The 15,784-nt window shown below is 43.9% G+C and overlaps 1 protein-coding gene across 2 annotated transcripts; it reads left to right on the plus strand.

Moving 5' to 3' along the window:
- The first annotated feature begins 10,250 nt into the window (after positions 1-10,250).
- On the plus strand, positions 10,251-14,391 carry LOC123069953 (putative L-cysteine desulfhydrase 1). 2 transcript variants are annotated; one of them, XM_044492941.1, is made up of 3 exons: positions 10,251-11,760; positions 13,400-13,482; positions 14,076-14,391. In XM_044492941.1, exons 1-2 carry the CDS (start codon positions 10,363-10,365, stop codon positions 13,475-13,477), a joined length of 1,476 nt encoding a protein of 491 aa, XP_044348876.1. In that variant the 5' UTR covers positions 10,251-10,362; the 3' UTR covers positions 13,478-13,482; positions 14,076-14,391. The 2 variants fall into 2 exon arrangements, with proteins under 2 accessions (XP_044348876.1, XP_044348877.1); XM_044492942.1 differs by lacking the exon at positions 13,400-13,482 and having other exon boundaries at positions 10,254-11,760.
- Positions 14,392-15,784: the final 1,393 nt, after the last annotated feature.

The raw sequence follows: 15,784 nt of genomic DNA on the forward strand, positions 1-15,784 counted from the left end.
TGGCCCCTCGCGAGGGTCTTGGGCATGTGTTGATGAAGATGGGCCGTACTGGGCCACTCCCTGAGCCACGCCGCAGGCCGCAGGCAGGCAAGTCTGGGTACCCCCGTTCCCAGAACGCCGACAGGGACAATACCGAAGCACCGGGAGGTTATCGGAACCCCCGGGAGGTATATGGGCTTTAATGGGCTTTATTGGAAAGGAGGGGAAAGGAGCAAGGGAGGGGGCGCGCCCCCCAAGCCCAATCCGAATTGGGAGGGGGTCGCCCCCCCTTTCCTTCCTCCCTCTTTCCTCTTCCTTCCCTCTCCCTCTCCAAATAGGAAAAGGAGGAGTCCTACTCCCGGTGGGAGTAGGACTCCCCCGTTGGGTGCGCCTCCTTCTCCTGGCCGACCCTCTCCTCCCCTCCTTTATATACGAAGGAGGGGGGCTCCCCATAGACACAACAATTGATCCCTTGGATCTCTTAGCTGTGTGCGGTGCCCCCCTCCACCATAATCCACCTCGATAATATCGTAGGGAGCTTAGGCGAAGCCCTGCGTCAGTAGAACATCATCATCGTCACCACGCCGTCGTGCTGATGGAACTCTCCCTCAAAGCTCGGCTGGATCGGAGTTTGAGGGACGTCATCAAGCTGAACGTGTGCTGAACTCAGAGGTGTCGTACGTTCGGTACTTGATCGGTCGGATCGTGAAGACGTACGACTACATCAACCGCGTTGTGCTAACGCTTCCGCTTGCGGTCTATGAGGGTACGTGGACAACACTCTCCCCTCTTGTTGCTATGCATCACCATGATCTTGCATGTGCGTAGGAATTTTTTTGAAATTACTACGTTCCCCAACAGTTCACACTTCATTCATGGTGATTTCCGTAAAATGCTTGCCAAGTATGATGTTAACCATAGAATTGCATCACCCTATCATCCTCAGTATAGTGTTCAGGTTGAACTTAGCAATAGAGAAATAAAATTAATTTTACAAAAGACTGTCAATAGGTCTCAAAAGAATTGGTCTAAGAAACTAGATGATGCACTTTGGGCTTATAGAACATCATATAAAAATCCAATGGGTATGTCTCCTTATAAAATGGTTTATGGAAAATCTTGTCATTTGCCTCTTGAGTTAGAGCATAAAGCTTATTGGGAAATTAAAGAACTCAACTATGATTTCAAACTAGCTGGTGAGAAGATGTTATTTGATATTAGCTCATTAGATGAATGGAGTGCCAAGTTATTTAAAGAAAAAGTTAAAAGATGGCATGATAGAAGAATCCAAAAGCATGAGTTCAAGGTTGGAGAATATGTTCTTTTGTACAACTCTCGTTTCAGATTCTTTGTAGGAAAACTCCTCTCCAAATGGGAAAGACCCTATGTTATCAAGGAGGTTTATCAATCTGGAGCTATCAAAATAAATAATGCCGAAGGTACTAACCCGAAGGTTGTTAACGGGCAACGATTAAAATATTATATCTCAGGTACGACCATTAATGTTGAAAGCAATATTATCCAAACTGTGACACTGGAGGAACACATAAAAGAAACCTTCTGGAACACTCCAAAATCATGAAAAAAGAGGAGGTACGTGATACAGTAAGTAAACGGACTCCGAAAAATCTGCAAAAATATTTTCCGTCTGTTTTGGAATATAACAAAAAATAGGAAAATAAGAAATAACCAAGAAGGCACCCCTGGTGGGCACAAGACACCAGGGCGCGCCTGGTTTGCCAGGCGCACCCAGGTGGGTTGTGCCCACCTTGGGTACCTTCCGGACTCCGTTTTCTTTCGTTTGCTTGTTTCCCAAGATAAAATATCTTTATATGCCCCCGAACCCATTGACCTCCATATCGTGGAGAAATATTCTATTTTCTTTTCTCGTTGTTTTCCTGACAGATCTGAAATTGTGTCTTCCCAAGACTCAGAGGGTGAGAGTTGTGTTGCTGATTATATCGCAAACCCTTAGTTTTATGGGGATGTGTTGCACTATTGCTAGACTTCAGAGGTAGAAGAAGACTATGATCCTAAAAGGGAGGAGTAGACAATCTCAGACGAGGATGAAGCCCCATTGCCCCAACCCAGGGACATGAAAACAAGCAAGATTTATGCAAAAAGGTATTGGAGCTTGAGCGAGAGATAGGTGAATTGAAGGAGGAGAATTCCATCCTCAAGCGTAAGCTAAGGAAGAAAGACAAACTTTCCACTTCATCACCACCACCTCCTTCTTCATCACCAAAAGAAAATTGAGTATCGGGTATGGGCACTCCTCTTGGCTTGCACCAAGCTTGGGGGAGGTGCCCCGGTATCGTATCACCTCCACTATCTTTTGCCTTCATCTACCTTAGTTCGATCCATAGTTATCTTTTGCTTTAGATGAATAAGAGTTTAGTTCAATCCTTTCTTCTGAAAGGTTGCTTAGTGATCTATCCTTGTAATCATGTGCGGGATATATAATAAAGTTTATTTTGTGTTTTGCTTTCTTTACTTCCATGTTTCAATAAAAAGAAAGGAAATAAATGAAAAAGATCATATGCTAATCTTATGGTAAGTAATGACACCACATAAGGAAAAGAATAAGTAGAAAATTGTATTGAAGATTGACAAACATAAAATTGGTCAATGATGCAATTCATGGAAGAATTAATAAGGGAAGAGAAGATTTACATGCAAATACACTATCTTGTAAATCTTTTGTTATTGTAAGCCCCCATCAAAATATTATATGCCAAAATTGTTGACGTTGGACAAGGAAGACAAGGTAATGATTTATATTTATTCATATTCACATAGAAGTTATATTGTCATAGATCCTTTAACATGTGGTGCTTGCCCCCCACCTTTGCTAGCCAAAAATTCTGCACTAAGTAGAGATGCTACTTGTGCATCCAAAAACCCTTAAACCCAAATCTTATTTTCAAGAGTCCACCATACCTACCTAAGGATTGAGTAAGATCCTTCAAGTAAGTTGTCATCGGTGCAATAAGGCAACAAAAATTGCTTCTATAAGTGTTAGATCAATTAGTGTAAGAGAAAATTGAGCGTTGTACGAACTTGTGATGGCAAAGTATAAAAGCGACATGCTGCATAATAAAGGTTGCTATCACAAGGGGCAATATAATGTGACGTTCTTTTGCACTAAGGGATTGAGCATACAACCAAAAAGCGCATGGCAACCTCTGCCTCCCTCTGCGAAGGGCCTATCTTTTACTTTTATGTATTTACTTTCATGCAAGAGTCAAAGTATTTCTCTCTATTCCTTTTTATTTTTCTCTTTTGGCAAGCATCCTGAGGCGAGGAAAGATTTAGGCACATATATCCAATTGGATATGGGCAGCATGAGTTATTATTGTTGACATCACCCTTGAGGTGAGTATGTTGGGAGGCAAAACTATAAGCCCCTATCTTTCTATGTGTCTAGTTGAAACGTTTTGCTCATGTGTATGCGGTGCGTGTTAGCAATCATAGAAGACTATATGATGGTTGAGTATGTGGACTTGCCAAAAAGGCTCCGATACGTGACCCTTCCTGAAAAGATGATGAACTATAGTTGCAAAGTTGACTGAGAATATAGTTTGTTGGTTTCCAATAGAGTTTATGCTTTATACTACGATGTTGTGATGAATTGTTACTTGTTCATGAGAAGTCTATGATAAAAGTTCTATGATAAAAGTTTTATTTTGAAGTTTGTTGTTGTTATAATAATTTACATGATGCTTCTATGTCCTTATTTTGTTTTTATCAAAACCTCTCTCTCTCTAAGCATGTGGACATGTTTTTCGATTTCGATTTTCGCTTGAGGACAAGCGAGGTCTAAGCTCGGGGGAGTTGATACGTCCATTTTACATCATGTTTACCTACTGTTATTTATATATTTTTTATGCATAGTAATGCATTTTGGAGTAATTCTAATGCCTTTTCTCTCGTAATATGCAAGGTTCACACAAAGAGGGAGAATTCCGGCAGCTGGAAATCTGAACCTGAAAAAGCTACGTCAGGCCACCTATTCTGCACAACTCCAAATGAGCTGAAACTTCATGAGGAATTTTTATGGAATAAATGAGAAATAATGGAGCAAATAACTACCGGAAGGGGGCCACCTAGTGAGCACAAGACACCAGGGAGCGCCAGGGCCCTCAGGCGTGCCCTGGTGGGTTGTGCTCAACCCAGCCCACCTCCAATGCCCCTATTTTGGTATTTAAGTCATTTTGACCTAGAAAAAAAATAAGGGGAGGACTTTCAGGATGAAGCGCCATCGTCTCGAGGCGGTACTTGGGCAGGCGCACTTTTGCCCTCCGGCGGAGCGATTCCGTCGGGGGAACTTCCCACCGGAGGGGGAAATCATCGTCATCATCATCACCAACAACTCTCCCATCTTGGGGAGGGCAATCTCCATCAACATCTTCAACAACACCATCTCCTCTCAAACCCTAGTTCATCACTTGTGTTCAATCTTTGTACCGGAGCTATAGATTGGTGCTTGTGGGTGACTAGTAGTCTGATCTTGAGCATGATTATCATTTGTGAGTAGTTACTTTTGTTCTTGAGGTCACGGGAGAAATCTTGTTGCAAGTAGTCATGTGAAGTTTATATGTGTTTGATATTTTGATAGTATGTACGTTGTGATTCCCTTAGTGGTGTCATGTGAACGTCGACTACATGACACTTCACCATACTTGGGCCTAAGGGAATTCATTGTGGAGTAGTTATTAGATGATGGGTTGCGAGAGTGATAGAAGCTTAAACCCTAGTTTGTGCGCTATTTCGTAAGGGGCTGATTTGGATCCAAAAGTTTAATGCTATGGTTAGAATTTATTCTTAGTACTTTTCTCGTAGTTTCGGATGCTTGCGAGGGGGTTAATCATAAGTAGGAGGTTTTTTCAAGGAAGAACAACACCAAAGCACCGGTCCACCCACATATCAAATTATCAAAGTAGCAAACCCAAATCAAACCAACATGATGAAAGTGACTAGATAAAATTCCCGTGTACCCTCAAGAACACTTTGCTTATCATAAGAGACCATTTTGGCCTATCCTTTGCCTCAAAAGGATTGGGCGACCTTGCTGCACTTTTGCTACCATTACCGTTACTTGCTCGTTACAAATTATCTTGCTATCAAACTACTCGTTACTTATAATTTCAGTGCTTGCAAACATTACCTTGCTGTAAACCGCATGTCATTTCCTTCTGCTCCTCGTTGGGTTCGACACTCTTACTTATTGAAAGGACTATGATTGATCCCCTATACTTGTGGGTCATCAGGGCTCGAGGGAGAGCAGGATCTGCTGCTCGTGCAGCAGTAGCATGCGCAAGAGTCGAGCAGCAGCGCAAGCAAGAGCAAGAGCGAGAGCAACAGCGCAAGCGAGAGCAAGAGCGAGATCAGCAGCGCGAGCAAGTGAAAGAGCAAGAGCAAACCAGGCACGGGACCAAGAGCAAGAGCAGAGCAGCAGCGCGAGTGAGAGCCAAAGCAGCATCAGCTCCTACTGATGTGGACGTCGCCACCGAGGGAGCGACCCGTGGAGGAAGTGGCCAGCGATGCCGTCGTGGATGGAGCCGCGCCATGTTAGCTTGGTACCGAGCGCCGACAACACCGCGAGACCAAATCAAGAAGAAAATGTGGCGATTAGTGTAGAACCTCTTTGGTGGCGCTGATTAGTCCTCACCTTCATCCGAGGAATCGGTGATGATGCTACTCTTCTGGTGGTGCAGGTGAAGATGGCGGTGTGAGAATGGAGGTGGCGCGAAAGACGAGGGGAACATTGGGGCAGCTCCTTGGAGGTGGAGGATGGGGTGGCTGAACCGACGGGACGACGAGATTGACGACGGATCCTCATCTGGTGCGGTGGATGAGGGACGTCGAGGTGTTGCTGTGGACAACGTCTTCGGGGAAGAGGATCCGGCTGGGTGGCGGACGGAGGAGGGTGTGGGGCTTCACGGGTTTTCGCGGCCTCGGTGTATGAATGGGTGGGCGGATGGGATGGGATGGGGGAACCATGGCTTAGGGACGCGCTTGTACGAAATGTGGCGTAAGTTATGAAAGTACCCCCACCGATTTGAGCTAGGTGGTCCTTTCGGTTCAGTGGTATCACGGGCATTTCACGTGTCGGGATTTCGCAGGAGGTGGGAGTTTTCGCGCGCGTTGTAATTTCGGGATAGCAAGGCGTGGATTGAGATGAAGGGAGTTTTCAGAGCACAACAAGACAAAGATATATCTTAAATGTTTCAGGGTAACAAGGCAAGGGTTGAAGAGGCGGGAGTGTCGCAACATGATAGACAAAGATACTAGCTTGAAATTTTGGCATAACAAGGTGCAGCTTGAAATTTCGGGAGAACAAGCTTAACGTGTACAAAAAAAATACAATTCACACCTCATCACTAGAGAGAGCCATGTACCGTTTTACTATATTACTAGAAATGCATTCAAATACAACAACGAAAAAACTAAAAAAATCGGGACAACAAACATAACGTGTACAATACCAAATCAATTTGCACTTCACTCAACAATAAAAAAACAATTCGTGTTGTCTAGCATATGGACTAAATTTGAGTACATTTTTCCTGTTTGAATGGGATTGTACTCGGGTTAGTTATACAACCATCTAAATATTATCTTCACAACACATGACACGAATATAGGAGTAGTAAATTCCTATATAAATACGAAGTACATGTACATATGATCTCAAATTCAAATATACGTATCCATTTTATGTTGAATTCAAATCATATTACATGTATGCTCTAGCTAGATGTTTGGAATCTAAACCATGTATGATACTACTTACAATGTGTTTAACAGGCACAAGACACACACAAACACCATTTAGACTAGTAAGGTACATGTGCATTGCACGCATGAGATTTGACAACCAAATTATAAATAAATACCACATTATAGCATGTAATCTTTGAGTCATATATGCATGATGTAGATGTTCATTTAATTCTTATAGTTCATCTCATTCAAAATCAATTAGTTTTTATAAAAAATCTAATCTATTTTAAGATTCATGGAATTGTGCATTGTAAAGCATAAAGTAAAAATAAATAATGGCAATTCATGTAGAAAACAATTTGGGCAATTATGATACGGTAGATTCTAGAACAAAGGAGAAGTGCTTATGTTTTGAGGTTTGTGCATTATGCGTAAGTTCAACCATGGAGTCTTCTGGATTGTACATGTGGCAAAATCTGGTGGAATGTCGATGATATCCAACGACCAGTAGTGCTAGGATGAAGGCTCCACACTTTCCCTTTTCATGTAAATTTAATGATAATAAAACCTTGGATTCTTATGCTAATGGTATATATGATTACTGTGATGTGGAGCGAATAGAATAATTTGTTGCTTTTAAGGGTGCTTATGAAGTTGAATCTTTGTTTGAAAAGTGTGATAATTATGATGATGACATTTACAGACCTGAAAATTATGCTTAACTTAAATATTGCTATGAGAATTATGAATATAATTCCGATATTGATGCATTTATTGAGAAAGTATCCGTTGTCCAAGAAGAGACTAATATTTTGCAAGAATCTATGGAAGAAGAAATATGTGACACTGTGAGCTCATTAGATGAAAATGATGACGAGGAGAGCGAAGAACAAAAGGAGGAAGAGCGGATTAGCTACCCGTGCCCTTCTAATGACAGTAACTCTTCAACTCATACATTGTTTAATTTCCCTTCATGTTTATCGAAGGATGACTGCTATGATGATTGCTATGATCCCTTGGATTCATTTGAAATATCCCTTTTTGATGAACTTGATGTTTGCTATGCTTGTGGCCATGATGCCAATATGAATTATGCTTATGGAGATGAACTTGCTATAGTTCCTTTTATTAATAATGAAATTGTTGCTATTGCACCCACACATGATAGTCCTATTATCTTTTTGAATTCTCCAAACTACACTATATCGAAGAAGTTTGCGCTTATTAAGGACTATATTAATGGGTTGTGTTCAACTATTACACATGACGATTTTGATAAATATAATATGCATGTGCTTGCTGCTCCTACTTGCAATTATTATGAGAGAGGAACTACGTCTCCGCCTCTCTATGTTTCCAATACGATAAAATTGCAAGAAACTGTTTATACTATGCATTGGCCTTTACTTTGTGTGCCTGAATTGTTCTTTTATGACATGCCGATGCATAGGAAGAGAGTTAGACTTCGTTTATGCATGATATATGTTACTTTGTGCTCCCTACTAAATCACAAATCATTGTTAATTAAAATTGGCTTTGATATACCTTGGGATTCGGGTGGATCCATTACTTGAGCACTATATGCCTAGCTTAATGGCTTTAAAGTAAGCGCTGCCAGGGAGACAACCCGAAAGTTTAGAGAGTCATTTTTTCTGTTGTGTGCTTTTAAAAAGTTTAAAAAAAATATATATAGAGGGTAACCTAAAAATTTCAAAAAGAAAAGCAAAAGTGAGAAAAAGGAGCATTGTTAAAGTGGGAGCTAGCCATGAACTTTGTTCATGCCCATGGAAACTTTGTGAACCTTGATTAAAAAAACTTTTCAACAAAAAAATTATCCCCTTGTACAAATCCTTTGTACTATAAAAATAATGTGCCAAGATTTGTCTTTAGGATGATTAGATTGCTTGTTTGGTTTGTGCAGCGCAAAAACAGAAACTTTGGCTGTAGTGCCTGAATTTTGTTAGTTCAATTTTCAGTCAAAAATTGACACAAAATAAAAAGGGGGCCAATAAACCAGGACGCAGGCAAGATGATCAATTTTTGCCTGGGTTACTGTTGATGGCCTTTGTATTTTAAATATGGATAAAATGGAGTAGTACTATCTTTATCTTAGCCTTGTAGGGATCTCCCAAGGCCTATGCTCGCCTCCTCGCCTTACCCACTGGATCCCCCGCCATGGATAATCCCTTAGATCCCAGGATCCCGCGGGCTGCCCTCTCGCTGCGGCCCACAACAATGCCGCTTTTGAGCGAAACCCACATGTGTTTCAGAGGGGATTCATTGCTCTGGAATCACAGATCGGTGGCGCCGGAGGACATGCCAGGGCTGCGTGTCAGGTGGTGGGCAGCAAGGGCAAATCAGATCGAGGAAGCGTCACATCGATTGCAGACAAGTTCGAAGGAGCTGCGCCTGGCGAAGCACAAGGCGGAGGCACAAGTCGATCTCAGGGGAGAGATGCTGAGGGATGTTAGCATCTCGCAGCGTCGCGTTGATTTAGAGCTGGGACTAATGGCAGAGATCATGTTCACGGAGTCGACTGCGGAAGAAAGAACGTGCATGCCTGCGGAGGCATGAGCAGCCGATGCAACTGTTCAAATGGGCGGTAGGAGATGCCAAATTCCGGGACCAACTGCGGCGGCGCTGTTGGGCATGCATCGTAGGCGAGGTGAGCTACCCTCCTTCCCCGCCAGTGACGCATTGACCTACTCGGTTGCTGCTGTAGTGAACTTACAACACCATGTCGGTTTGCAACCTTGACAATCACTCCATCTATATGTATTGTATTTCTGTGAAAATACTTGGTCGTTTGGAAAAAGATGGTAATTAATTTATCACTAGTTTTTGAATGCTTGGTCGTGACAAGCACCCCAAGCCACAACCAGAAGTCTCCATCGCGTAATACTTACGACCGGTCGCACCAACAGATGGTCGGTCGGACCTACGTCTCATCGAAGGGACACGCATCGGCTTGGTCTGACATGTACGACCAGTTACATCACTAACTTGTCCGACCGCATTTGAGCAGTAGTACTTGAAATTTTTGTTGCAGTAAACTCATCGGAAGCCGTTTCGGGCCTCGAAACCAAAACCATCAATTAATCTTTAGCTCGTTCCCATAAAATTCCAAAGTAGTACTACCATGCTATAATTAAGTGCAAACGTGCTCACACCTTGTATGTATCAAACCTGACGTGTTTCCACTATGCAGGTTTTAGTACTAGTGCTAATACTAGGTTATAAACGGAACTACCTAGCCAAAAATTACTCTGCGTTCCTCCTCATAAATCTTTCTTGTTCGTCTGTCCTTGCCATGGCCGGTGTGCAGAGGTCTAGGTTGAGTACTACTCTTAACAAGGCAGCGGCGACCAAGACCGTGGAAAAAAAGAGAGGGCTCGCTGCCTCGCAGAGACCTCGAAAGATCTGAATCGGTTGTCCCTTCCAGTGTGGTGGCTAACCCTAATAGAGGCCGTGTTGGTAGAGACGTGCATTGCAAGTGCACACTTCGTAAAAAAAAAACCACGAAGCTGCTGTAATAGCGTGAGTGGTCGGCACGCCGAGTCGAGTCCCGAATCCAAATCCGCCATTGCACAGCCGGACCAGTGCCACTCGAACCCCACGTACCCTCTCTATCCCAACCCTAGCGCGGCGGCGGCGTCGATGGCGTCGATGGCGTCGATCCCGTCTGACGAGGTCTCCGAGAACGGCCACGGCAACGGAAACGGCCCATCCCCGCCGCGCGCCAAGCGCCCCCGCGCAGCGTTGATCTCGGCCGCCCAGATCCGCGACGAGTTCGCGCATCACGACCCCGCAGTTGCCCGCGTCAACAACGGCAGCTTCGGCTGCTGCCCGGCCTCCGTGCTCGAAGCGCAGGCGCGCTGGCAGCGCCTCTTCCTCGCTCAGCCCGACGCCTTCTACTTCGACGGCCTTCAGCCGGGGCTCCGCCGCTCCCGCGCAGCCGTCGCGGCCCTTGTCAACGCTGGGGACGTCTCCGAGATTTCCCTCGTCGACAACGCTACCACCGCTGCTGCAATCGTGCTGCAGCATGCCGCCTGGAGCTTTGCCGAGGGGCACTTCGCTCGTGGCGACGCTGTGCTCATGCTCCATTACGCCTACGGAGCAGTAAAGAAATCTATCCAGGCCTACGTTGCCCGCGCGGGCGCCACTGTCGTCGAGGTACCCCTCCCGTTCCCGGTCACCTCCCCTGACGCCATTATTGCGGAGTTCCATGCTGCGCTCGCTGTTGCCAAGGCCGGTGGTCGTAAGGTCCGGCTTGCTGTCATTGATCACATCACCTCCATGCCCAGTGTTCTCATTCCAGTCAAGGAGCTAGTTGCCATTTGTCGCCATGAGGGTGTCGACAAAGTTTTTGTTGATGCTGCACACTCTGTTGGGCAAGTCCCTGTCGATGTGCGAGACATTGGGGCGGATTTCTACACTAGCAACCTCCACAAGTGGTTCTTTTGCCCCCCGGCCGTGGCTTTCTTACACACCCGCAAGGGTGGCCCGATAACCTCTCAGCTCCACCACCCTGTTGTGTCACATGAATATGGCAACGGGCTACCTATGGAGAGTGGATGGATTGGGACACGGGATTACAGTGCCCAGATCGTCGTTCCTGAAGCTATTCACTTTGTGAACCGATTTGAAGGTGGGATTGAGGGGATACGCAGCCGGAACCATGAGAAGGTAATTGAGATGGGGAGGATGCTTGCCGAAGCATGGGGGACAGTTCTTGGATCACCTCCAGTAATGTGTGGAAGCATGGCTATGGTAGGGATGCCTAGTTGTCTTTGCATTGAGAGTGACGATGATGCACTGAGAGTGCGGACCATGTTGAGGAAGGATTTCAAAGTTGAGGTGCCTATATACTACAATAGCAGACAGGTTAAAGTGCAAGAGATGGCAAAGGATAATAGTAGTGATCCAGTGACGGGGTATGTAAGAATCTCACACCAGGTTTACAATGTCAAGGAGGAGTATGAGAGGCTGAGAGATGCTGTCAATAAGCTTGTTGCTGAGGGGTTCACCAGTGCCGAATTGAGGCCAGCTGAGAAGGTACTGTTGTCAACACTGGCATTGTTTTAAACTTTTAATCATTGTTTTTCTTCGTCTTTAGACTATAATTTCATGGACTGGTTGTGTTGGTTAGCCATACTTTTTCAAGATGCAGAAACCGCCTGTAGTATTGTGCACTGTCTATAGTTGCCTGTCACAAGACATTCTTCCACAGGGATATGCATCTACGCATTCGCGTTTTCTAGATTATACAGTCCTTTACATCTCACCAGCGATCTGTCTTGTGCATTTATTTGACATTCTACCACACCTCAGTTTATCTGTCTGAAATGTTGAACTACGAAAATATTTATCTGCAAATGGCTGTATGCATTATTGAATTTAGAACCTAACATATTCTTGTGAGTTGTGATATGCTAGTATTCATAAACTAAACAGCGACAAAGAGATGATATACTACTATGGCGCCCAAAGTGTCAACTTACTATGATATCTTTTGAGCCTAAGTAGGTATAATTATTTGTTTTTCATTTACTGAGATTAACAATACCTGCTAGGTTTCCCATATTATGACATTCGAATTTTGATATGTCTTAGTTGATTATGTACAGTACATGCATGTTGTATCGAGAAACAAAATAACGATGACACGGAACTTATAATAGTCATAATACAACAACAAGTCAACACCAACAAAGCCTTTAGTCCCAAACAATTTGGGGTAGGCTAGAGCTGAAACTCATAAGATCTCGCAACCAATTCATGGTTCTGGCACATGGATAGCTAGCTTCCACACACCCCTGTCCATGGCTAGTTCTTTGGTGATATTCCAATCCTTCAAATCTTTCTTTACGGACTCCTCCCATGTCAAGTTAAAAATGGTTACAATCACGAGTTAAAAATGGTTTGAATTGCCTGTACAAAGATGATAATTGATTCTCGCACCACTAGATATTAGCGAGATTGGAATTGTCTCCCACTACTTCTGACCTACGAAGCACCGATATGGCGACACGGATACGGCGATACGAGTACAGGGACACGGGACATGACAATTTCTGAAAAGAGCAATACGGTGATACGACGAGTATATATAGATAATTAATAAAATGACATGTCTCCTGCTATTGCCGTAACATGTTTACAGAAAGGATTTTTCAGATTTGGGAACACCATGCCCAGCCTCTTCACCTATGCCTTCTACTTGGCAGAAGTCAGGGTTAGTCGTGGGCTTCAACTGGGCTCGCCATGCCCCCCGTGTCGTGGCTGTTTTGCTGGCGTATCAGTGTTTTCTTCATTTCTTTTTAAATTGAAATAGGAGTATTCTCCTGTTATATGCATATCCCGGTTGTCATGCGAACCGGCGCCATCAGGAAAGCGGAGATGACAGTTCTGGCTGTATAGGTGTTTCATACATTCTGACCATTAGCACCTTGTGTTTAAAGAGTGAACAATGTTATTCATGTTAGTTTGGTAACGTCGTGTGGATTATATTAGTTGTGTCTCACTGGGAACTTGTGTTCTTCATGAGAAATGCTGGATAACCTTATTGCTTGTAGTGATATTGTTCCTTTAAAATAGCAACAAGGTTTGTATGTGATTTTTTTGTCTTCTGCAAATGTTGTTACATGTGTTACATGTGTCACGCTTTAAAAGTTTATCTTTCATTGACTTTCAGATAATATATTCCACTGAAGTTTGGACCGTGGCATCTACCATTTTTACGGTGCTTGTACTAGCCAAAGATGCACCGTAAAAATGGTACTCCCTCCAATCCATATTAATTGTCGCTAATTTAGTATAACTTTTGTACTAGATTCCAAAATTATTGTTTGCTATCTAACAAAAAGGTTTACGCCGTAGTTTAAAAGCAACTTAACACCTGGCATATTGGTTTCCTTTGAAGTCCAGAATTATTGGTGAAGAAATTAGATCATGGTACATATTATACTCATATACTTATGTGCACTTACCATGTTTCATTGAACTCACTATCTATGTCAGAAACGACTAATGGAATCACTGAACTAATTGACACTGCAATTGCTGTTTGGTTGTACTCCAGTTTATTATAGATTTGACCACAAAATTGTTAGTCTAAGGGCACAAATCCTGTCATTTCATTCCATAGTTGACATTCATTATCAATAGATGTCCCAAGTCTGAGGCATCTAGGAATGTTTGGCGCTGTTGTCATTGCCTTTTCATGCTTGGTGATTATGCTCACAGCTGAAATTTTTGGCAAATGCCATTGGTTGTTCCGAATGATCACTGTAAATGATGAATGTTGATTTACTATTCTGATTACAAATGTACCATGATCTGATGTTTCCTGTCCATGACTATGTCTGCAGCAAGAAGCTCTGGCTTGATGACGTGGCATCTAGCCAGCACTCCATCCGAAGATGGATTAATTAGTTGTGGATCTGTGCCAGAAGCCTGTGCTGCACCGAGATCGAGTTCTTTGGTAGCCCGCTCAATGGCATCGCCATTTGATGTAGTGTACTTTCACATACTGACAAATGTTGTATTTGAGCTTGCAATAACGTGCACTGGAATGGAATGTATGTCTTCTCCCTTCACTTGCATTTTTGAGCTGTAATGTAAGAATAATGATCTGAATGCAAGGAGACTTGCATGCTTTCTAGATTGATTGCAGATTACAGACAATGCTGGTGTCACTCTGTTTACTTAGTAGCTAATTTATCGTCATTTTTTTTAGCAACCAGTAGGAGGTCAAGCTTTTCATATAAGAGAAGAGAATTGACCGTTACAAAGGAAAACTGGTTGAAGAGAATTGGTCGGTTAGCAAGGAAAACTGGTTGGAAAGTGATACAAGCGAGAACAAGATTCAGAAAACAGTACTGAATTTACTCGAGCTAGCCAACTTTATTGGGCAAAATCAGGAGTTCTAGTGCGATACAAGAGGAAACTAAGGCCAACCAGGAACACTGGCGGCTAAGGGGGAAACCCTAAGGCCTCGTTTGGTTAAGGTTTCCGGGGGGGATCCCCGCTGTTTCCCCGGGTCGAAGAACCACGGGCCGAGTTGGCCCAGGGAAATCGAGCTGGTCATTTGGACCGCATCCTTCGAGGGTTAACCCTGCCTGACCCACGTCTTTACCACGGGGAGGAAAGCCACGACTCGAGAGGTCGGGCAGGAAAGCCACGCCGCGAGCCTCGAGCGAGAGACGACCGAACGATGCGCCGTCGGCCAAGATCCGGTGCCCCACCTTCTCCGCCCCCGAGCTACTCCGCCGGCGACAGAAATGCTCAGGATCCAAGATCCGCCCCTCTAGTGACGGCAACGGACCGCGGCCATCACCGTTCTCCCTCCCCGGATCTCTCCTCCACCTCGAAGCTCCGGTACACTCCGGCGACGGCGACGGTTCCGTGGACGTATTCTATGTCATCTGATCAAGGGTTGGCCCCCTCCTCCCCCCCCATATATTTTTCTTCAGTTCGTACCTTCACCGTCCATGATTTGCACCACCAGTTTCATATGAATTTGTATTTTCTTGTGTGGTTCATGAACCACCAGTTCCATACGAGTTGTATTTTCATGTGTGCTAGCTACGATTTGTTTCTATGTACCATGCTTATGTTGCCCATACAAATTGTGAAATGTAGTCTGAAGCTTGATGCATATAGGTTCTCATGTATTTAATAAAATTTGCACTTGTATGCACCAGACCTGTGGGTCAGTTGGTTCAGTTTCATAGTTGTGTATCTGTCCATAGTATTTTTATTGTTGACATCATATTTCATATGTTATGAGGTACACAACACTGATTACTGATTAGATTTATATACAAGCAGATCAATATAGTTGTATGAATCAAGCTCTTGTGAGTAGGTGACATTTGTGAGCAACTATTCTGCACATTTTTTTAGATAGAAATAGTAACTCGAGCATGTCACACCCTTGCCGAGGAACGAGGTAGTTCGCCGGATTTGGGGCGGAGTCACTGATGAAATCTCGATCTGAAATGGAGAATTGACGAGGGAGAGAAGGTAGGAGACGACAGTCAGAGAAAGAAGATAACAGAGACAGAATGGATTCAAT

The sequence above is a fragment of the Triticum aestivum genome, chromosome 3B, assembly GCF_018294505.1.
Source record: "Triticum aestivum cultivar Chinese Spring chromosome 3B, IWGSC CS RefSeq v2.1, whole genome shotgun sequence".
Lineage (NCBI taxonomy): Eukaryota > Viridiplantae > Streptophyta > Magnoliopsida > Poales > Poaceae > Triticum > Triticum aestivum.